Source organism: Eumetopias jubatus, unplaced genomic scaffold (assembly GCF_037043125.1).
Source record: "Eumetopias jubatus isolate StellerSeaLion01/CBP00866 unplaced genomic scaffold, mEumJub1_p1.0 scaffold_14, whole genome shotgun sequence".
In the NCBI taxonomy this organism is placed as follows: Eukaryota; Metazoa; Chordata; class Mammalia; order Carnivora; family Otariidae; genus Eumetopias; species Eumetopias jubatus.
The window spans coordinates 19,085,810-19,111,135 of record NW_028274820.1 but is presented as its reverse complement, the minus strand read 5'-3'; the positions used below and the strand labels follow the sequence as shown (position 1 = coordinate 19,111,135).

Here is a 25,326-nt window from a genome sequence, read left to right as displayed (position 1 = left end):
ACCCTTAGTACTATACTAACTCTGTACCATCAGGGTGTATTTGTCTGACTCCCTTACTAAACTACAGCTCGTTATTTACATTGTTTCCCTAAGCACCTTACATACCATCTGACACGTAGGATGTACTAAATAAATTATTTGTTAAATAACTAACCAAATGATCAGACTTTCTCTAAGGTGATTTTGATTTTATTTAAAATAATCTCTTGAACAGTCATGTCTCCACAACATAGAAGAATTATAGCTGTACGTACAAGAGTCAAATCTCCCATGTTAATGTAGTACATTCAAAAGATATAAATGATTGGAATTTCAAGAATTCCCCGGTTTTTAAATGTGACTCTTACGAGAGTTATTCCACATGGTACCATTAATGAAAATCTGAAAAATACAGAGAACCAATCAGGAGAAGTCTGGGAAAATGGACAGGCCCAGGCTCACACATTAGCTAAATGACTCCCTGAACATCAGCAACACCAACATGTGTTACACACTGTTGTCTCTGCAAATGAACAAATCACTGAAAATCAAGTTATCTTCCAAGACAAGTGAAAAACAGTCAAAAGCTAAAACGTTAACTCATCTAATGTTTTCACAGAGCAATTTCCCCAGGTAACATAAGTCATTGTGAAAATACTTTTACTGGTCTCCTTTCTAAAGCTAGTGAAAACAAATGTATTTTTAACTTAACTGAAATATCTTCATTACATCACATGTTCAAAAAAGAGCATAATAGCATGGCACAGTTTTGATTCTACTAGTATAAGAGTTCATCTATGATTCAAAGGATTTAAATATTTGATACAGCTATTATGATACCAATAAAGTTCTTTTATTCTAGACTCACCCTCAAATCTAAGCATAATGTAATATGAAACCTTCCAGGTCATTCAGAGCATCTTTATTCAATTTTGAATAATTTTGAGTTATATTTACATATCTAAAACATCCAATTCAAAACTAATTTTAGAAATTTACTCAAATAGATAAAACACTCATTAATGATGCTATTATATGTCCAACAAAAAGAGGGAGGGAGGGGAAATTCAAGAGTAAAAGACAATTACAAAACTAATCAAACAAGACAAAAGCAAGCAATTTAATCTAAGACACAAAGCCTTGCCAAATTGTAGTATATATGATTGCAAAAGAATAATCAAAGGGGGGGCGCCTGGGTAGCTCAGTTGGTTAAGTGTCCACCTTCGGCTCAGGCCATGATCCCAGAGTCTTGGGATCGAGTCCCGCATCGGGCTCCTTGCTCAGTGGCAAGCCTGCTTCTCCCTCTACCTGCCACTCCGCCTGCTTGTGTGCTGTCAAATAAATAAAATCTTAAAAAAAAAAAAAAGAAGAATCGAAGGATAACTGCACCTAACAAAATAAATACTTAACACAGAGCATAAATAACTGCTCCATGATGTAGCCACTTAAGAGAACCTAACATAAATACAGTCCTTGAAAGCTCAAAATGATTTCAAATTTGAATTGAACTCAAAAAAATACATAAAATCTGAAAAGTAAAATCTACAGATGGAAGTCTAGTACTGTGTGTTTTACCTCTGGGAATTGCAGGCTGCACCATGATTCTATTCTTACATTACAAATCTGTTGTGTGGGGAGCGGGGGAGGAATAACTACGTTACAAAAAAAAAAGAATAGAACAAACTGTTGTAAGAACATGTAGTTTTTTAATGTGCCTTTATTCTTTACAAGTAACCTTATTCCTTAAAGTCTATTTTTTATATAAATGGATTCATCTATATTTAAAACACCTAATGCCCTTCATGTTTCTTAGTATGAGAATGATCCAGAAGTCACTGCTACTTGACTTATATTACTGTTTGTTTTCAAAATCCATAATATCACAACAAAAATGAGAGATTCTTTTGTATTTTTTCCTTCCCCATCATTAACCAAACACTAATGCAAACCACCACTAAAGAAAGGAAAGGAGAGAGACTGGTTGGGACAGCAGCTGTGTTGAAGCTCAGAAAGGACATGCATTGGCAGATTTGTGAGGTGATGCCTGTGACACAATGTGCCTAGATTTAGTCTGATTCTTGAATTTGAAAAAAAAAACAACAACAAAAAACCAACAACTCTGTACTTGATGTTTTGCCTTTTAGAGAACTATATCCCTCCCAACACAGAGCATTTTTGCTTGAAATGTTCTAATTCATGAGTCTTATTATGTTGTCACTGGAGGAAAATGAAGGAAAACATGGCCAAGATCAACTAACTCATAAGTATGTATCATAAAAATACCTTGTACCTATATATTTTTATTACAGCTTAAAAGGAATTTTCTTCCATTTCCAATTTGAACTCAACTGAAAGTGCTTAAGATAAACTGTTGTGGTGGTGTGGATTTTTTTTCCCTTAAAAATCAACATTTTGAGGGGTCATAAATGCAAAATTTAAAATGGCAGAACAGCAAATAAGCACATGTTGATATAGTACAGTTGGAAGAATAAAGGAAGATAATCCATACGACAGCAAAATGGGACGAGTTGTAAATGAACTTGGAAGAGGACAAAGCAGGAATCCAGAGTATGCTTAGGCTTAAAGCAAAGGATAGGTAATTATCTTCTCTTGACCCAGTGAAAGGTAGACAAATAACCAAAGATCTAGACAGGCTTTTAGATGGGATACATAGGAAGCAAGAAGTTGACAAAGCTCAAACCTCTATTTTATCAAAGAAGTAAGAAGTAAGGTCTTCTGGTATAAATTAGAAGATAAGGTTGCTTGAACAAAGTTGCAGTGGTTTATGTCACGGGTGATCACACTAAGGCCTACAGACCAACCATTAAAGCTAAGACTGGTTTTTACATTTTTGAAGAGTCAGAAAAGAAAACAAAGAATAATATGCAATACAGACTGTCTGTGGCCCACAAAGCCTAAAATACTTACTCTCTGGCCCCTTACAGAAAGTTTCCCAATTCCTAGTCAATGTAACACCTGTGACAGAAGGGGAAATGACAAAAGACATAAATTTGCAAAGGCATGAATCTGCATAGCTAATGTGAGCTTTTCTCTAGCACTGTTATCTTTTTTGGGGGGGGTGGGGGGGTAGTAACAGAGGCACTTATGAAAGAAAATTGTCCAGGGTAGATATTTTAAATGCAAAGACTCTAAATTACAGGACACAAAATATCACCAGCCTATTATTAGACTGTAACATAAGAAGACATAAAAAGTAAAACAAAGAGTTTAATCACTTTAAGACAGCAGTAAAAAGAATGCCCCAAGATGGTTCATGATAAATTACTAAAAGAAATTACAGGATAATTAGTTTTTAGAACAAATTTGGAACTTCTGCTTCCAATGTAATAGAGTAATTGGTACAGGACCTACCCTAGCAACTGGAAAGCTGGACAAACTTTATGCTACTGTTTTCAGATCCTGGACAACAGAATAGCAAGGCTGTGACCCCTAGGAAACAAATGAAGTGAGCTCTAGAATTATCGAGGCTTTCTGCCTAAATACACGTTCCCCTACAACATAAGGGAAAACCCCAGCAAAGCATAACTAATGGTCTACAGATGAGGTCAAGGAACAAATCTGAGTTAAGGAAGGCTGAGGTAACTGGAAGGGGAAGCAGGTCAAAATAATAGAAAAAGGCAAGCTAAGCAGAGGAAGACAACAAAGTCCATTTATAGTGTTCAAATACAATGGCCAGTATCCAATCAAAATTTATTAGAGGGGCGCCTGGCTGGCTCAGTGGGTGGAGCGTGCAACTCTGGATCTCAGGGGTTTTAAGTTCGAGCCCTGTGTTGGATGTAGAGATTACTTTTTTAAAAATCTAAAAAAAAAAATTAGAAACATCAAGCTGCAAAAAGATGACAGAATTAAGAGACAAAGACCGTAAAATATCTATTATAACTATGAATACAAAGTTAAAGAAAACATGAACACAATGAAAAAAGAAATGGAAACTATAAAAATTGATCACATAAAATCTCTAGAGCTGAAAAACACAGTATTTGAACTGAAAAAGTCACTGGAAGTGCTCAAAGCAGATCAGCCACTACAAAAGAAAAGATCAAAGAACCTGAAATGAGAGCTACCCAAAACCACCCAAACTGAAACTACAAAAAAAATAAATGAACACAGCATCAGTGGTACATGTGACAATACCAGGATTCTAAAATATATGTTATCAAAGTCCCAAAGGAGAGGAAAGATGTGAGAAAGAAAAAGTATTTGAAAAACGAATTTTTTTTCAAATTTGATAAGAAAGCCAAAAACCAAGAACACATAACAGCAGCCGTAGCAGCCGCCCAGACCCAAGAATCTATGTGAGCCCCAAGCAAGGGAGGAAGGGAAACACAAAGAAAACACACCAAAGCACATCACAGTGAAATTATGGATAGAATGAAATAAAAAGAAAATCTGGAAAGGGGACAGAGGAAAATGATACATTACATAACAAAGAACAAAAGTTAAGAATGACTATACTCCTCATCACAAACTACACATTCCACAAAACAACAAAATAATTTCTAAATGATCAAAGAAAAAAATAGTTCTCTACATTACGTGAAAATAAGTCAAACCATGAGAGACTACAGACTCTGAGAAACAAACTGAGAGTTCTAGAGGGGAGGGGGGTGGGGGACGGGTTAGCCTGGTGACGGGTATTAGAGAGGGCACGTACTGAATGGAGCACTGGGTGTTATATGTAAACAATGAATCATGGAACACTACATCAAAAACTAATGATGTAACGTATGGTGATTTACTTAACATAATAAAAAAAATAAAAAACAAAAACAAATGGAAAATAAGTCAAAAACGACAAAAGGAACACATTTTTACCAACAGCAGAAAGAAATTATTGCCAGAAAGCCTGCACTACAAAAAAAGTCAAAGCTCTTCAAATCGAAGGAAAATACCAGAATCTCTGATTTAAAAAAAAAAAAAAGTGTCAGAAAGTGTAAATACAGTTGATCCTTGAACAACATAGGTTTGAACTGTGTAGATCCACTTATACAGATTGTTTTTGTAAATACAGTACTGTAAACGTACTTCCTTGAGCTTACTTGAAGAATACAGTATACAACACATTGAGCATACAAAATATGCGTTAACTGATTGTGCATGTTATCATTAAGGCTTCCAGTCAACAATAGGCTATTAGTAGTTACATTGTGGGGGAGTTAAAAGTTATACACAGATTTTCAATTGCATGGGGGTCAGCATCCCAAACCCCATGTTGTTTACAGGTCAACTATATAAGCATAAATATAAATTTTTTTCTTAAGAATTTACTTAAAAGATGATTGTTTAAAAAAAGTAACAGTTATGAAGTTTGTAAAGCAAAAGTAAACATTTCTAAAAAACAGCACAAAAGATGGAAGAGGGACAAAGGAAGTGATATGATAATAAGGATCTAACATTATATATGATGTGATCTATAATTTATAAATAGACTGTGAGAAGTTAAACATGTATATCATAAAACCTAAAACAACCACTAAAATAAGAAAACTAAAAAAATACAGGTAATGAGTCAGACTACTTATTGCTCCATTTTATTTATTCGTTACTAAAAATCCAAACAAAATGGAATAGTAAAAATTACTCCATCCAAAAGAAGTTAGAAAAGGAAGGAAAAAATGAGCAAATAACACACGGAGCAAACAAAACAAATGTCAAGTGGGGGTGCCTGGGTGGCTCAGTCGTTAAGCGTCTGCCTTCAGCTCAGGTCATGATCCCAGGGTCCTGGGATCAAGCCCCGCATCGGGCTCCCTGCTCCTCGGGAAGCCTGTTCTCCCACTCCCCCTGCTTGTGTTCCTTCTCTGTCTCTGTCAAATAAATAAATAAAATCTTAAAAAAAAAAAAAGTCAAATGGAGGGCCTAAATCTAATGATATGGAAAATAATACTGACTGTAAATGCTCTGTACTCCAATTAAAAGATAGAAATCAGAATAGGGAAAAAAAAGCCAAAACAAATTATTACCATCTGCAAAAACATACCCTTAAAACAAAGATACAGAAGAGTTAAAAATAAAAGACTGGGAAAATATGTATGATGTAAACCACAAAACAAACTTGTAGTAGCTACACTGAAATCAGACAAAGCAGACATCAGAACAAGAATATTAGGGTTAAAGACATACATTTCATAATACTCTTAAAGTTACATGATTGTACATGTCCAGTAAAAATAGATGATGTAAAAACTGGAAAAAATCAAAGGAGAAATAGACCAATCCAGAATTATAGTGAAACTTTACAACTCCTCTTTCAATAAAAAGTTACTTTCAGTAAAAAGCTAGTACAACAAACATAAAATCAGGAAGGCTAGAGAAGATGGGACCAATGTTATCAATCAACTTGACCTATTTAACATTTAAGAAACACTATGCCCAACAATGGGAGAAAACACATTATTTTCAAATATGGAACATTCACCAAAACAGACTGTATTTTGGGCCATTAAACAAACCTAAATACATTTTTTAAAACTGTAATTTTACCAATTATGTTCTCTTAATGGAATTAAATGTGAAATAAATAATAAAAAAATCAGTAAAATTACCAAATATTTGGAAATTGAAAAAATTTTTTAAATAACCCAGGTGTCAGCAAAGAAATACAACGGAAATTAAAAAGCATACTAAAATGAGTGATACACATAACTGAATTTGTGAGACATAGGTAAAACTGTACTGAGCACACATTAGATAAAAAGAGATTAAAGTCTATTAAAGATACTTTCACCAAAGTAGCAGAGGGAAAAAAATACTAAAGGTAAGAGCAGAAATCAATAGAATAGAAATAATAAGAAAAACATTGTTCACTAAGAACAGTGAAACCAAATGTTGGTTATTTGAAAAGATTAATAAAATTAATATACCTTTAGGCAAACTGAAAAAAAAGAAGATACAAATATCCAATATCAGTAATGAAAGGGAGATACAGTACCAATCCTACGGATATTAAAATATAATGAGAAACTGTTAAAAACAAATGGATGCTAATAAATTTGACAAATTAAATGATATAAACAAGTTATTCAACTTTATTTATCATCAAAACAGACACAATAGAAACTCTGAATCCATCATCTATTAAATTATTTGAATTTATAACTACAAGATTTAAATAACATAAAACCTCCTGGGCTCGAGTATTTTCTCTTTTGAATTTACCAGACATTTAATGAAGGACTGGTTTCAATCTTACACAGACTTTTTTAAACTAAAAAAAGAAAAAACATTTTTCAATTCACTTTACAAATCCCACACTGTCCTCATTCTAAAACCAGACAAAAACATTACAATAAAAGAAAATGGCAGATCAGTATCTCTCATGAATATACAGACAAAAGACTTTACCAAAATATTTGCAAATAAAATCATGCAATATCTTATTGGGTATTCTACCATGACCAAGTGGGTCATGACATTAACTTATTATCATGGTAAATAGCTGCCAGGACAGCTGAGGTTAAAGGGCAACCAACAACTCAAACTCTAAGGAATAACAGGTGCCTCGAAGAACATATAGGACATGAGCACCCTTAGGAAAACAATACTAGGTACCAGTAAAAGTAAGTCAGCTAAAGCTGTTAATGAACTGCTAGAGACTGAATGTGTGCTAGCAAGAGACATATAACCTATGGAGGCCACAAACAAAAAAGGGAAGGCATTACGTATACAAATGTTCTTCAGAAACCTCACCAGGCGCGCGCGCGCGCACGCGCGCGCACACACACCACACACACACACACACACACACACACACACACACACACACACACACACATACATACATACATACATATTAGGTGCAGAGGAAAAGGCTAGGGAAAGCACCCCTCCTGGCGTGGGAGTGGTGAGAGTAGCAGCCACTGAGAGCAACGCATAAAGTCCAGCCTGGATCCTTTCCACCATCTCTAATACAAGGGGGGAAAAAGGCCTGAAACCACTGAAGGAAGTGCAACAAATCCTATCACTCTCTGGACACTGTTGAAAACCCATTAGAGCTAGGGAAAGGAAACGGCAAAACAAAACAAAACAAAACCTATACCTCTGGGGGAGAAAAAAAAGAGTTAGTCCTACAAGTGGAAGTAGGGAAGGGACATTGAGAAGTCCCCTTTCCAAAAACCCAGGACACAGTGGCTGCCCAGTCCATTATGATGGATAAGTTGCTATATCCAAAACAGTAACAGATCTGGGTAGAAATGGCAGCAATCCGGGAAGTACAGCCTTGAGTAAGCCAAACTGACTGACAGCCACAATTTGTTTCCATAGTTTGCAACCCCAAAGACAGATATTTTTGATCTGTTGATCTTCCAAGTGGCACACCTGAAGGCCGGGCTACTGGAAACAGCCCAAGAAGTTCAAGAGTCCTTAAGAACACCTACAATGTTCATCAAGGGGTGTTATCAGTCAGAGCTATGAGAACAGAGTCGAGTGATGACATCCACTCTGTCTTCTGTAGCTGGTACTGGTTGAAAAGCTGCAGCAGCAAAATGGATACTATCAGCTTATATCTGGGCTGAACTATAAGTGAACCAGGCCAAGGTATCTATAGGAACTTCTGTGAATCAAGGGCCCCACTAAGCCAGGGTCTTTGCTTTAAGAAGTGAGAGATGCTATTTCAGGAGTAAGAGATAAGGTTCTCCCAAAAGGGGTCACTTCCACCCCTTCATGCAACACCAAGATGACACTAAGGCCAGGCTGGCTGCATCACTGAACAAACCATTTTCATTTGATCAGTGAAATTTCTTGGGTCCATTTCTTGTTAATTGTTAAGTCTGAATTAACCTACCCTCAAAATGGCAATATTATGCCAGAGAGTTGCAAGGAGTCTATGGGTCAGGTGTGTAGTTTTAAAGAGACCTGAGCAGTACGCCTTTTCAAAAGAGGTGCACTTGGTAGCTGGGTCAGGCAGGTGGCACTGCTGTACTAAGAAATGGCCTGAGTACCTTAGCAGCCCTGTGTCTTTAACTAAAGCTGTGACTTTTCTTTTCTGTCCTCTAGGGATAATCCACTGTTTGTGCTGGATCACTCAGGGAGGGGACATGCAGCATCCCACGAATGGAAGAATCTCCTGTGAACTCATAAGCATTCACAGTGTAAGCATGTAGAAGTAAAAATGGCAATACCAAATATACATTTGGCAGAGGAAGCCAGAACAACAGTATATTGAACAGGCCCTGAGACTCCACCCACACTCTAGCTTTTCTTGAATTTGACTGTTTCCCCCCCTGCAGGAACATAGACCAAGGAATTTAACACATACACAAAAGGGACTATAGCCATCGCTGCCAGGAGAAGACATTATTTTCTGACCAGGAGCATGGGGAGCACATGGTAGTGGGGTAGTGGGGGAGGCTAGCTAGCCTGCAGAGGAAGATTAAAGTGGTGGGAGGCTTTTCTTCCGCTTGACTCCTCACCCCAGGGTCCGTGCCACTTCCTCCCGCATGCCTCCCAGTTCCTGCAAGAGCCTGGGCGTCCTTAATTTGCCCTGTACACACTGCCATAGCTCCACCATGCAGCCCTCAGAGCCTTCAGCCTCCCTTGCCATCTCATGTGCTTTCTCCCCATAGGACCAGGTAGGATGGTGCTTGGGCACCCTATCCAACAGAACTGTAAAAGCTTGAATTCTCCCCATCCCTGGAGTTCTGTACCATACCAGGCTTTACCTTAAGCAGCTGAGATTAAAGGGAAAGAGAGGAATCAGAGGGCACAAAGAGTAGCTCTGCACCAATAAGCAAGACTTACATATATGTTCAAACTGCCTACTTGAATTCAACAAATAAAGTAATAATGTATTCAGTCTACCCATCCTCATTGCTGACACCTTGTATTTTAGTCTGGGGACCCCTTGATTCAGCAGCTACAGCCAATACTGCCTTTTGCCTAGGGCCCAGAGGCTTACGGCCTTATTGACGTAATAACATTCTTTCTTTCTCTAGCCTAGCGAGTGAGCATCAACCAAAGCATCATTCAGGAAGCTCTGTTCTACCTCTCACTGCTTAGCCTCTAAATATTCATTAACGGGTAAGTCAGTAGGAGATCTACTAGCTTCCCACTTCAACAAGAGCATTTGCTATTGGATCTCATATCCCCTAAATTGGCCCACAAGGGCACTTGTCTTTTTTCTTGCAGGAAGTCATGTTTCTGTCAACATCATGACCTTATTCCAAAACTGTCAAAATTCATGAAGGGTCTAGGATTTTACTCTACTTGCAAGCTATGAAGCTAGTCTGTTCTTGTCATGGATGCTGGCAGAAGACATATGATGCCTGGGACACAAAGAAAGTACCTTAATACCCATGACACAGCAAGCAGTAAGAGGATCAGGTCAGTGACAGTTCACATTCCCATTCAAATTCCCTTGGCAGAGGGGCCTAGGTGAATACTCTGTATACAGTGGATTTGCATTACAGCCAGACAACACTGAGCTTAGAAAATTTACCATTTTTATAACAAGCAGAAGCAAGTCTGCTCTTTACCTGGGGAGTCATTACTGCATACCTCCGGGTTGCTACCTTTAAATGTAACCCTGAGAACTGGACCAGATAAAAAACAGTCAGGTTTTTGCAATCCTGGTATACCAAGCAATACCCAGCATACCCCAGGACATTCAGGAATGCTCAGGATTCTTGGCAGGGTGCTTTTCCCAATACACTCCTATCAAATCTAATAACAGAAGTCCTAAGCGGGACAATAACACAAGAAAGTCACACGTGGTTCAAGAATAAGTCAACGGTCTCTATTTACAGAAGATATTAATTACCTGTACAGAATATACAATGGATTTCATTTTATTTATTTTTTATTTATTCATTTGAGACACACACACTCAGACAGTGTGCGAGACAGCATGAGCAGGGGGAGAGGCAGAGGGAGAGGGAGAAGCAGGCTCCCTGCTGAGTCAGGAGCCCGATGTGGGGCTCAATCCCAGGACCCTGGGATCATGACCTGAGCCAAAGGCAGACATTTAAACATCTGAGCCACCCAGGCGCCCCATGGATTTCATTTTTAAAAAATTCCCAGGGGCGCCTGGGTGGCTCAGTCATTAAGCGTCTGCCTCCGGCTCAGGTCATGATCCCAGGGTCCTGGGTTCGAGCCCCACATCGGGCTCCCTGCTCCACGGGAAGCCTGCTTCTCTCTCTCCCACTCCCCCTGCTTGTGTTCCCTCTCTCGCTGTGTCTCTCTCTGTCAAATAAATAAAATCTAAAAAATAAAAAAATCCCCAAAATTAATATATGAGTTTAGTAAAGTTGCAGGATACGTCAATAAAAAAGAAAATACCCTATTTCTATATACAAAAAGTTAAAAATTGGAATTTTGTTTCAAAAAATTAGGTACTACTTCAACAGCACTAAGGAAGTGAAATAATTAGGTGCAAATCTAACAAAATACGTGCAGGATCCATAAACTAAATACTATAGAACACTGACAAAATAAATCAAAGATCTAAAAATAATAAACACCATGTCCATAAATTGAAAGACTCAATATTGTTTAAGCAGTCGATTCTCCCCCAAAGTGATCCTTAAGTCGTCTGCATTATCAATCAAAATCACAGCAGTACTTTTTGTAGATAGTATATCCCTAAATAGGGACTAGAAGTAGCAGTAACTAAAGATATATTGCTGTATTTTAATAGCACAAAGTCACCAGTGAGCAGAGACTTTAACTATTATCAGTAAACTGTGAAAATGTATCCATTTTCCTAAACAGGTGCCCTAAGTAGTACCTAACAGACCACCAGTTCATTCATGACCATTCCACATCTCCCACCAGATCACAGGACTCATTAACAGCACAGACGAGAGGATTTGCCATAGCTTTGTTAAATATATTATCTAGTTCATTGACTGACTTGGTTTCAGGACACAGAAATGAATGTGATTCTGCAAAATAAACTACAAAAGAGAATTATACAAAGAAAATGAAGCAACAGAAAAGCAAGAAGAGAAGCCAATGAGGAAAAGAGGCACAAACATGACTGTGTAATTCTTTGATATAAATATAAGAGAAAAACATTAACAAAAAGCATCCATAATATTTAAGAATGTAAAGAGGAATATAAGTCAGTGAAAACAGAAACCCAAACAATTGAGAGCACGGGTGTTAATAACTTAGACAAGGCCCCTGAAACAGCATGGCAACATTAGGACAACAAACTAAAAAGTAGTAATAGTCACAGGGTCCAAAATCTAGGTTTGGATGAGAAAATGGAAAGGAAAGCCATGTATTTATTTTTATAATACATATGATGCTGGTAAATGACTTAAAAATACAGAGTATAAAAAATAAAAATGAAAAATTTTAAATGTCCAACTTAGGTGAAGCAGGAGGCTGGGGAGGAACATTTTGTGGAGTTTTCTGTTAAAAGTGTACAATTCTTATGCATGTACTTTATCTAATTATAATCAGTTTTCAATTATTCTCACACCAATAATGAATCACCAACATTGTTGACTCTACTACCTTGGCTACTCCCCACTTGGTGAAGGTTTCAGCAGATGGTCCATTTCTATTTTTCTGGTAAAACATTTGTTATGAAAGAAATTTAAAGCTGAGAAGCCAAATGAAATTTCTGAATTGCCTTTAAACCGAAATAATCCTTTCTTCATTGGGCTTTAGTATCAGAGATAGGTGAATGTTAGTTATGTCAAGTATTCATTGAAAAAGCACCCTTGAAGCAATACAATTTAAAAAGTGGATTTTTCAGCAATTAGAAACTGCTTTTGCACATATATTTTACAAACTGTTTCAAAGCACTTTTCAGTAGTGGCTAATTACAATATTTCACAAAGTTGAATTTTTTTTTTACTTACAAACTCAGAAATCATCAAAAAAGTAGCATCAGAATCAGACACAAGCTGGATTAAGAATGACCTGATATCAACAGTGCAATGTAAAAGTGAACAACAAATTACTCTCTCACATTCATGGCTGTTCAAACTTACAGGAACAAATATATACAATTAAAAATCGAAGACTCCCATATCAAAAATGTTAGGAATTGAAATTCCTATGCAGTCAAAATACTTATAACAACAACAACAAAAAACAGAACTCCGTGAAAGGATTTTAATGGAGATATTTGGGGGCTTAGATTCATATCTACTGCTTAGTTATCATGTGCAAGCTAAAACTGTTTTTCTAGGTTATTAATTAGCTAATTAATAATTAACCTATAAAATTATTTTATAACATAAAATCTGGTCTTAAGTCACCAGTTGTTCAAAATTAGTATCCTGTATAAATACAAAATATATTAAATGCACAAGTGTAAAACTCTGTTACTATGGAAATAAGAATCTTTGTAAATTCTGACATGTAATTTGACACTAAATTTTTCACTAAAATATAATCTAATTCTGAATCCAGTGGTTTAGATATTTTCATCTCTGTTAAAAACAAAACAAAGGAAGTTAGGATTATCCTGCTAAGAAATCACTAAACCAATTCAGGGTTTTTAAAAGGAAAACTATACTAAATGTTGTGTGCAATAAAAATCATTGTTGTTTGTGATATCTTGTATATCCTTAATCACAAGTCACTTATTTGCACAGGGAAAAACGAGCAATGTCCAAATCCGAGCTTTTTTGCTGCCATTATTTCTTAGAGAGATAGAATTTGTTTTTTCAAAATAGTCTGAGTATAACTTGGAAACACTGTATTACAGAGAGCTAAAGAAAACACAGAAATAAACTTCAACAAAAAGAATCAAAGCTATATTGTGTCCCAAAGAATGCCTGATTTGCCAAAAGTCATATAACTAATAAGCAGTGACTGAACCCAGATCATCCAATTTTAAGTCCCAAGTATCTTCAGAATTTTCCAGAGAGGGGGCCAACTATGGGGTGATGGCGAAGGGGGGAGGAGATTCCAGAGTTCCAACACTGGCTCTGCTACTAACTTACCTAGACTTCTTCAAGTCATTAAACTTCTTTGTGCCTTGGTTGCCTCTACTCCACAGGGATATTTTGATGATAAACGTAAGCATACTTGAGCTCTTTGGCAGAAAAGCACTCTGTGATTTCACTACGTTAATGATTTCTTGTCCCCACCACAAGTTTTAATTGAAGCTAATATCTTTTTTCCAATTTTAGTTTGAAGCTCTGGTTTTAGTCTAAACCTTAAAATAACATTGTGTGTGAGTGTGGTTGCACACTATCTTTCAACATGGTTGGCATTCTAACAACATCCTTTTCTGCAACCTTCAAAATGCATGAAAAGTAGCACAACAACATTTTAATTTTTAGCATTACCAAAGCTGTGCATAAAATTTTAGGAATTCACAACAAAATTTTCCACCACATCACTCTCAACTTCTATACAAATGTAATTCAAAACTCATATACTACTCAGCCAGCCCCCTGTGAAGCTAAAACACTACTAGAAGATTACAAAAATGTATGCTGCTTTTTAAAATTATAAAAGAACAATTCCAGTTACAAATTAAAAATTTAGTATACATTTTTAAAAATGAATATTAATATTCCTAAAATAATGGAAATAAGTGATCAATATTATAATAATTCAGTCATTTGCAAGGTCTTCTATTTTGTCAACAGAATCCAGCCACTTCATATATTTAGATCTAAAAAAGCATTTTCTTCAATACTGAGTAGGTAAACAAAGTTAATAGAAATTTAATTTTAAAGTAATATTTTAAGTTAATTACTTCTACTTGTTTTTCTCTCGACAACCTATCTATCTTAAAATAATTTAGCCTTATATAACTTATGAAGACACATAACTACTAACTTCCTTTTTCCTTTACTGATATGTTTGTTTACCCAATAACATTAGCATATAGCTACATATAATATTTAAGGTACAGCAATCCATTAAAAGTGCCCAGGTTAAAAACAGAAATAGCCAGTTGAAATAAAATACTGTGGCAAATGATCAGTATATATCCACTAAATAAAAGGGTTATCAAAGGTGAAGATGGAGAAGTGATCTGAAAGGAAAGCACATGATTAATCTTTATACATTGAGACTATGTTAATAGTAATAGAATTTTAAAAAAACATTTTAGAGTAGAACCACCTTGGAACAATTTCATTAATATTCTGAATGAATGAATGAATGAATGAATGGAATGAATGAACACCTGAATGAATCCTGCAGTCATAACAAGGTTTACCACCTTGAGATGCTCACAACAATTTGAAATACACAGAGAAGATGACTTGAATACAAACAAACTAGTTGAAATTCAATGTGGTTCACAGTAAAGATGCAGTGGCTTTCTATTTGTAGAACAAAGAATCTCAACCAAAAACATATATTACAACTAAAATATTCTCGAGCGCAATCATCTAGGCTTCATAAAGAATATACACTTTTTACCGTGTAATTCTTTCTTGCCCCCTTCCACCCTCCTGCATTTTTTGTTTGGCATAAGTGAACAACAAACCAGAATAGAATACACATTTTTAAAAGACCAATTTACTCATATTCTATTTAAAAGCAGCATACAACCACTTATAAATATAGCCTTTTAAAAAAGCATCCTTATATAAAACAGCGGGGGGGGGGGAGGTTTGGAAATCCCTGCTATACATATGAAGCACGGTTTAAGCCCAATACAACTGACCAATCAAAATTAGTGAATGCACTGCATCTCTCTGCAGTGGGGAGAAGCGACAAGGTAGGCTGTCATTCTGCAAAAGCTGCCCAGAACAGGCTTTCCTCTGAAAAGCAGTGCCATTCCTTTTTAGAGAGACTGAATCTAAATGTTGTCTCTGGAGACAAGAAGCCTTCAGTATGTTCAATTACTTCATTACGTTTTTCAGATGCTTATTGATTTCACAGTAGGAAGAGTGAGAGACTGCAGCAGCCTCTAAGCAGCACCACACGTTCCATACATTAGCAGTACTGCTGAGACAATGGCACAGTACAGACACATATTTTCATTAAGGTCTTTTCTGAAGAGATGTTTATGACCCTCTTCCCCCAGTCCTCTGCTAACAAGTGAACCAAATGAATCAATCAAAACTGGAAACGCTTCAACTACATCAGGAATATATCAAATCTTTAGCGGAGGTAAGATGTGTTCCCTTATTACAGTATAAGCTGCTTTTGAACTGGCATAGTGGGGTAAAATTACTTTGAAAAATTTCAACCTAAATTTTAACAGTTTATTTGCTTAATTCTATTTATTGTTAAACATGTATTTTTTAGATCGACTTAAGACATGACATTTTCAGTGTACTTTTTTAAGGATGTAATGTTAAATACCAAAAATTTTCTTTGTTGATTCACTACGAAGACATCAGCTTTAAGTCACTTCAGACCTACTAAATAGTCTTAATGTCATCAGTATAGTTTTTCTCAAGTGCTCAAAAAATGCTTATATTTCTTAAAAGGACCAGGTTTACTATTTAGCTATTATTTATTACTCACTTTTAGGTTAAGTTCATTATTGGGCATGTTCACTGAAAATTATTTAATTTGCAGTTACATTTTGCATTACCTTTTACATTTCAACTACACGAACAACTCATCGGTGGAAATTTATAGCATCTAATTGTGGAATTTGTTTTAATCAGTTAATATTCAAACCATGTGCTACTAATTAAGCAAGCTACACTATTTCCCAGTAGGAAATAGTGTTAAATTTATTGTAAAGACAAGAGAGAATGACAGTATGTTTAGTGTATGCTAACTGCTCATAATCTCTGAAAACAGGTTAGCTTCTGAACTGAAGCAGAAAATAGTTTTAAAACTGCTTTCCTTCATGGTTATATTTATGTTACCTCTGTTACTAAATAACATAATATTTGCAATCTCTGTTAAGAAAAGAAAATATTTAAAGAATCCCTTAAATCTATGCATAAGCTGTGGCTCTACTAATACAGTTTACTTATGTTGATAATGAATACTGTGTATGGTGTTAAAGTCAACAAAACTAAAGTAACTTTGCGTTAATTGGAAATTATTAGGAACCCTATTAACCATTTTTTTTCTTTTTCACAAGGGCCCACAGCATCTAATTCAGTATTTACAACTGACAATATGAAGAATGCATCTGATCAAGCATCTCCTAGCTGCCTGAACCATAAACTGCAGGATATTCTTCGAACACATGAATTTAAGGCATTAAGGAGTTAAAACCAGAAAATACAGGTCCACATTACTGCTGGGATATAACACATGGACAGTAGTCATCCTAAGAAGATGCTATATAAAATAGACACAAAAAGAAAAACAATTTAACTGCAAAAGCCTGAAAACAAAATCGTGAGCATTTTTAAAGGGGGAGTTTACACTTTAACATACCAAGATTGTGGAGCTGTTTCCTGAAGAAACAATGAGGCACAGAATGCCAAAAAGAGAATGCCATACATTAACAGCAAGCTAAATAAAGCTTTATCAATTTTCTTCTGCACTAAATATTCAGATATTCGTAGCAGCTGATATTACTAAAGGATTTTTTCATCTAAGTTTTATGACTATGTATCCTCTTCTAATGAAAACAAATCAAATTAAATAGCAGATGGTTTTTATCAAAAGAACATGGACTGGATTTATAATATAAAGCAAGTTATGTGATCAAGAAATCATTTCAAACTAACAAGGACTGCCATAGAAACAGACTTACATTTGTAACAAAAGGATGTCCAAATACATTTTAGAAGCTAGAAACCTTATGTTTTCACATGTTCTGGAAAATAAAGAGAGACTATCATATATTCCCTCAAAGGGAAATATAATTCCTATCATTTGAGGAAGTTTCTCTTGGTCGTGACTTTTTAAGGCAAAACAAACACAAATATTTTGTACTGGTCTTTAGAAATTCATCAGCCAACTAAATCTCACAATTCATGCAGTTTGAAGTACTGGAGAGAAAATGAAAGAATTTCTACAAGACATGAAATAAAACACAGCTACTTCACTGTTGTCAGGTAAAAATTCATGTCAAAATCTGTCAATGACATCATGTATCAATTTGTGAAAAACTGCTATAGTGAGCCAAAAGGCCCATAAGGCAACAGCAAACAGGTAGGTCAGAAGATGCATGCACCCCACCACACTGTTTAACATTTACAAAAGAAAACAATCTTGCTCTAGAGATGCATTTTACTTAGTTACCCTCTAACTTGGCACTTTTGTTTTATCTGATTATAAATCTAACTGATGTGACAAAGACCTGATGTTTAATCTGTCAGTTCCGAAAATTTGGCACACTTAAAATTTTCCATTTTTTATAGGATTTCACTGTTAGCTAAGACTTTCACTTGAGTATATGCCTCTGGTAATACCTTATACCAAGCTCAAAAGGAATAATGTTATCTATGTTTCTGAAATATGGCCCCTAAAATAATATGGATAAATAAAATTGTATTCTAAAAGCTGTCAAAGGTTACATAAAGTTAAAGGTTAACATGAATTTTGGAAATTATTATAGCCTTTATAATTTATGTTTATTATTTTGCAGTCAAAATGCTGTACTTGAAATGTGAAATATAGTTGGTTGTATGATTTTATATTTTAAGTGAATATACTCATTACTGACATATTAGCCCAGAAAATCAGACATTATTTTTATAAATTATTCTAACCCTCTATACATTATAGATTTACATGAATTGGCAAAAGAGCTTGTTTTTTTAATTTTCCTCAAAATTATACACACTGGGTGATTTATACAAAAGGTTTCACATGGAATGTGTAAACTTTAAAGATTCCTCAGAAAATGGATTTCAGATACTCCTTTTCCAAAATTTCGTATTTTACTTTAAAAATCCTGTTTAAACAAATAAAATTAACTGATACAGTCTTTTAAACAACTCCAAAAATGGTTATTTCTTAACATTATATTAAATTTCAATTTCCTTCTTCCACAATAAATGAGAGGGTGTGGTCACAAAATAAATCACTCATTGGAGTGTTTAGTACTCTTTTACCAAGTTTTGTGGTGTTATACTTTAACATATCCTTTTTCATCCAATTTTTATAACATAAGTTTGTCCATTATAAAGTTCAGTGAGCATTTTCACTACAAAATATGTAATATTTATCATTTGCCTACTTTCTATGGGAAATAGCTCCAAATATCCCCAAGCACACTGTAGACTCTTAAGAATTTCAACCAAGAACATGGACAAATGGTTTTAAACAACTAGTGCTCTGTGCCATTTATCATTTTAAATGAACACTTGTCCTGTTCATTTGAAATCTCACGAGAATAATTACACCTACACTAATTATGCCAGAACATATTAAGATAGCATTTATTACCCACCTACGCACAACAGTTTAAAATGAAATCTTAAAACACCAGGCTAAAATTAGTTTTGTGTACTGGGTAGTTTTACTGTACAAAAATATACTGTATCTCAATAAGCTTGAAAAACCCAAATGAGGACAATCTTTTTGAGATATTAACTAATTTTGAACTATAGAGGAGTATTCCCCATACAGTCACCTTCAAGGGGAGAATCCAATCTCCTGTTATAGCAAAACAATGCAACCTTGATTCTAATTCTACCTTTGCCATTAATAGTTTAGAAACTTAAAAATTAAGCCAAGTACACAATAAAAAGATTTTTTTTTACAAGGAACACATGTTTTATACGTCCTTTAAATTGCCAAATATCAAAAGAGTTTATTCTATTTCACTTTCTAGGGAAAACACCAACTGCTCCAAAAGAATGTGTTTTTCTCCCATTCTGGAAATCAACATGCAGTCTGAATCTAACATTACAGTGCGAGATGACATTGATGACATCAACACCAATATGTACCAACCACTATCATATCCATTAAGCTTTCAAGTGTCTCTCACTGGATTTCTTATGTTAGAAATCGTGTTGGGACTTGGCAGCAACCTCACCGTATTGGTACTTTACTGCATGAAATCCAACTTAATCAACTCTGTCAGTAACATTATTACAATGAATCTTCATGTACTTGATGTAATAATTTGTGTGGGATGTATTCCTCTAACAATAGTTATCCTTCTGCTTTCACTGGAGAGTAACACTGCTCTCATCTGCTGTTTCCATGAGGCCTGTGTATCTTTTGCAAGTGTCTCAACAGCAATCAACGTTTTTGCTATCACTTTGGACAGATATGACATCTCTGTAAAACCTGCAAACCGAATTCTGACAATGGGCAGAGCTGTAATGCTAATGATATCCATTTGGATTTTTTCATTTTTCTCTTTCCTGATTCCCTTTATTGAGGTAAATTTTTTCAGTCTTCAAAGTGGAAATACGTGGGAAAACAAGACACTTTTGTGTGTCAGTACAAATGAATACTACACTGAACTGGGAATGTATTATCACCTGCTAGTACAGATCCCAATATTCTTTTTCACTGTCATAGTAATGTTAATCACATACACCAAAATCCTTCAGGCTCTTAATATTCGAATAGGCACAAGATTTTCCACAGGGCAGAAGAAGAAAGCAAGAAAGAAAAAGACACTTTCTCTAACCACGCAGCGTGAGACTACAGACCTGTCACAAAGCAGTGGTGGAAGAAATGTGGTCTTTGGCGTAAGAACTTCAGTCTCAGTAATAATTGCCCTCCGGCGAGCTGTGAAACGACACCGTGAACGACGAGAAAGGCAAAAAAGAGTCTTCAGGATGTCTTTATTGATTATTTCTACATTTCTTCTCTGCTGGACACCAATTTCTGTTTTAAATACCACCATTTTATGTTTAGGCCCAAGTGACCTTTTAGTAAAATTAAGGTTATGTTTTCTAGTCATGGCTTACGGAACAACTATATTTCACCCTTTATTATATGCATTTACTAGACAAAAATTTCAAAAGGTCTTGAAAAGTAAAATGAAAAAGCGAGTTGTTTCCATAGTGGAAGCTGATCCTCTGCCTAATAATGCTGTAATACACAATTCTTGGATCGATCCTAAAAGAAACAAAAAAATTACCTTTGAAGATAGTGAAATAAGAGAAAAATGCTTAGTACCTCAGGTTGTCACAGACTAGGGAAACATCTAAGTTTCATTAAGCCCACATTTAAATTGTAAAAAAAATGAAATTACTGCCAAATATAAGAAAAAACATTTTAAGTATTGGTTATGTTGTAAATTTTCAATGTAAATGTCAAGATTAGATTAGGTCATATATATTCAATTTCTTCATTACAATGTATTTGTTGCATGGCAGTTTGTTAAAGTAATATTGTGTATATTTTGTCAATATTATGTCCATCAGAAGATATTCATGTAAGTCATATTTTCTAAATAATAAATACATAGCCTTAAAACAGTGTATAACTTCAAAATGTAACTGACACAGGTATCCTTTTCTTTTTTTTATGAAGTGTATTTGTTTCTAAGCCACAAACTATAGATATATTTATATAAATGACAAGCACTTTAATATAAGAGCAAAAATTATGGTCTCCAAACAAAATAATTCAGGATTTTCTATGTCACTACCTTATGTTCTCTGGTATAGTCTACCTGCTATAATATCTGATGCATCAAAAATAATGAACTATGTGTGAAACTTTACCTTTTTTTTTTTCTGAGTACAGAAAATTGTAGGATTTATCAGGATTTTAAAATTCAAGAACCAAGAAACAACACTGTATATACACTCTAAGATAGGGAAATTTTGAAAATCAAGTTTATTATGAAAAAAGAGATTGATTTTTCTAAGATCAAGGGCACTGTGCCTATAAATATACAAATAAACTGACAATAAAGGGAAGGAAGAAAACTAAAGCACCAGCCTCTTTCTTCCTTCCTCACTTTGCTTGAGTCTAAGCCAAACGCTCTGGATTAATATACTGGTAAAAACCAGTGCATTAAAATAAACTAACTTCCTAACTTTATTCAAGTCAGCCTTTTTGAATAACAGAAGTCAACTATTAAAATCTGAATAAAAGAAAAAAAGACTTTCTATCACTGTAGAGAAGCTTCACAAAGCCAATGATTTCTAATTTTAGATACATAGCAACTTTAGAGTAATAAAATTTACACAAGGTTCCTATACTATAACTTCCAAATGTTTCAAAATACAATAGTTCTATTTCCACTCTTAAAATCATTTAAGTGGCAATAAATCTTGTCAATTTTTTTACTCTACACCACTTAATCTAACTTTAATCTTTGTGTCTCCCATCTTCCATTCATGTTGGACAACTAGAAAATTACTAATCCTAACTATAGATAACAGGTTTGGGAATCTCATATCAAACAAATATTTTCCAACTGTTATAATCCAATAATCTATCAATGAGTGCTAATTATCACTGTATCTGAAAAAGAGCAATAAGTTACTTAAATAAGCAAATACAGTTCTTGCTACCTTATAATTAACTGTACAACTTTTTATTCTATTTTTTTAATACTGTATCCATTAAATCAAGTAACAACTCATCTTTAAATAAAACTTTATGTCAAGGAATTCAATAATATATCACTTTTGTGTAAATAAGTGAGATTGAGATTGACCCAGTCTAGTTTACTGAATACATTAATTCTTGAGGGAAATATGCACCATGCAATAGCTTGAATTCACTGAGGATCCTGGGATATTTAACAGTGATTTATTTCTGATAATGTTAACATACCAAATCTTGGCAAAGGAACGGTATCCTTCTGTCTTGTTTTCTACTTTTATGGAATTAAAGAAATGCTTCAATTTGACAAAATGTAGCATAAGAAAGTAAGACATTTTTCAGAACCCTGTAGAGAAATTAAGACTTCGTAGGCAAGGGTATTAAAAATTTTTTCATTCAATAAACATATTTGGCACAGAATATCTCCTAATATAACCATTAAAAAATTTTTCAGCTAATTTTATAAACTTCCAAACATAAATTATAATTGTATTTAGTTTTATAATCTTCATAAAAATTACACTATTTTTAGAATTTTCATATTAAGAGAAGACCTCTGTGTCTTAAATATTTTTAATCTTCAAGTCTATAGGCATGCCAAAGAACTCAGTTAAAAAAAATTTTTAAATATATTTGCTTAAACTGCTTTCGTGCCCTCTTATTCTCTGTAATAAGAAATCTAACAAAATAATAAATGGCAAATATTATAATGTTGCCTTCTAAATTGTTATTATTTCTATACTTGACTCTGGAACAGACAATTAACAAGCATTTTTGCCCTCCTGTAATGAACTTTCAGGTACTTAAAATTACACCCACTGATTTACAACAAAGAAAATTCATACCTACCGAACAATTTCTAACAGCTTTTTAATATTAAATAGTATGTAATATGTAAACCAAAATAATATTTATATTAAAGTTTCAGCTTTTGAAAACAAGTCACAAATATGCTTACAATTACTGAGTTCAGCTTAAATGAGAGAATGAGAAGCTTAGACAACTTTTTTTTAAGCATTTGTTCTATGAAAAGGTGAAGTATTTTTATTTTCCTCATGATGGGCTTCACCAAAATGTGTATGTCTTTCACTGTATTTCTAATAATTTCATGGGAAAAAATATTAATGCCAATTTTTCATCTTAGAATGAAAATTGTAAATGCAAAAGCAATAGAGGTAACAGTAAACTCAATATGGGATCCTTCTTAAAATGATATTTTTTCCCACCCATATGCCACAAATCACAGACACAGGCATCAATTTATATACAATTAATGGGGTTAGTTCTTCAAAACCACAGAAGAACTATTATTTTAAAAACTAACCAAACCTCAATAAGATATGGAACACTCATTGCTTGCTAATTCCAAGAGGTCATTAGTCTGCCAATTAGTCCCAACAGATGTTCAAACCTATTATGAAAATTTAAGAATTTACAATTATGCTTTTTAAAAATGCCATCCATAATATTTCTGTACTTCTCACCATGATAAGCCAATTTTTAGGTACGTGGCCTATTTGTCTATTTTTTAATCCCCCAAATAAAATGATAGCAAAATCTAAGTTCTCTGGGCATTAAAAATCAAACTCCTCATTTACTGAGATTAGATTGAAAAGTGAAAACCAGAAGATAAGAAAACAGGTGCTTAATCAGGCTTTAGTCAACAGGGTAATTTGAAGACTACTTTCCAAAGTTAATAAAACATTTAGTTTCATTACAACTTGATTGTACATTTAAGTAAGCTTTGTAATTCAATTAATATTTGAATCCTTACAATGTAGAAGGCACTATGGCAGATACGCTTATTCATATGGAATAAAGTCATTACCCTGGAAACTTAACCTAGAATCAAGGTAGTTAAAAGTCTGGCAATACCTGCTAAAAGGCAGAATGCAGTAAATACTACTAAAAAAAAAAGCAACCTTCTTAATAAACTTAAGAAGAAAGGAATTATGTTGGATTTAAGAACAATATAAATAAAAGCACTGTTGAGGAAAGCTACTGAAGCAGATCTGGAAATGGTGAATTGTTCTCTTTAGAAGAAAAGTAATATAATAGTGAGAAGTTGATCTGCTAAGTTAAAGTGGGTCCAAAAACAGAAAGAAGGCTTTAAATACCAGCAGAGATATCTGAGCAGGGGAATAAGACAATGATAAATGAGTTACAAATCAATCCATCAACCAGCAATATGTAGAAAGGGTTGATTGGGTAAGACCAGAAGGTCTCAGGAAACTGAGAAACCAAACTGTTGGCTGGGTAAGACACAGAAGATGGGAAGCCACGGCGATCACCCTGACAGGTAATGAAAGGCCTGGCAAACCGCGGGCAGTAGCTGTGCAAAGGAGCATACACATGCGACAGGCAACGTGAAGACAGAATCAATAGGGTACATCAACTGACTAAAAAGACAACTGGTATAGGAAACTGAAGAATTAAAAATGATGGCCAAAAAAAAAAAAAAACCATAAAAACTAGATTATCCTCAATGATCTAAGAACTTTTAAATTGTTTTGCATAAAGTACATGGATAACAAGGACAAAACCAGAAAGAATTTCTGGCAAAGCAAAAAATTCAATTAAGTGAAATAAATGACATTATTCAAGAATGTTCTAGTTATGGGGCGCCTGGGTGGCTCAGTTGGTTAAGCGACTGCCTTTGGCTCAGGTCATGATCCTGGAGTCCCAGGATCGAGTCCTGCATCAGGCTCCCTGCTCTGCCAGGGAGTCTGCTTCTCCCTCTGACCCTCCCCCCCTCATGTGCTCTCTCTCTCTCTCTCATTCTCTCTCTCTCAAATAAATAAATAAAATCTTTAAAAAAATGTTCTCGTTATTACAAACTATTCAAAATGAAAAATTCAAACTGATGTTTTAAAGTATCTATATTTTGCATATTGGTTTATTCAGTTTTTCCACTAAACACATATTTTCTTCTTCAGTAATTTTTTAATTACAAAAACTTATACACAATGGAAAAATGCCAAGGTATATAAAGCAAAAAATATAAATATCATCCTTTGC

At 34.6% G+C, this 25,326-nt stretch overlaps 2 protein-coding genes across 3 annotated transcripts in view; one reads left to right on the top strand and one right to left on the bottom strand.

The window, feature by feature from the left end:
• COG5 (component of oligomeric golgi complex 5) overlaps positions 1 to 25,326 on the bottom strand; it is a 310,052-nt gene that overhangs the window by 201,232 nt on the left and 83,494 nt on the right. The gene's annotated exons all lie outside the window — the stretch shown is intronic.
• Positions 17,827 to 20,945, top strand: GPR22 (G protein-coupled receptor 22). 2 transcript variants are annotated; one of them, XM_088018534.1, is made up of 2 exons: positions 17,827 to 17,894; positions 19,619 to 20,945. In XM_088018534.1, exon 2 carries the CDS (start codon positions 19,644 to 19,646, stop codon positions 20,943 to 20,945), a length of 1,302 nt encoding a protein of 433 aa, XP_087874660.1. In that variant the 5' UTR covers positions 17,827 to 17,894; positions 19,619 to 19,643. The 2 variants fall into 2 exon arrangements, with proteins under 2 accessions (XP_087874660.1, XP_027952494.1); XM_028096693.2 differs by lacking the exon at positions 17,827 to 17,894 and adding an exon at positions 17,921 to 17,991.

Bases quoted from the DNA above. Each gene is read 5' to 3' on its own strand.
- GPR22 (XM_088018534.1), top strand. From the start codon at position 19,644: ATGTGTTTTTCTCCCATTCTGGAAATCAACATGCAGTCTGAATCTAAC.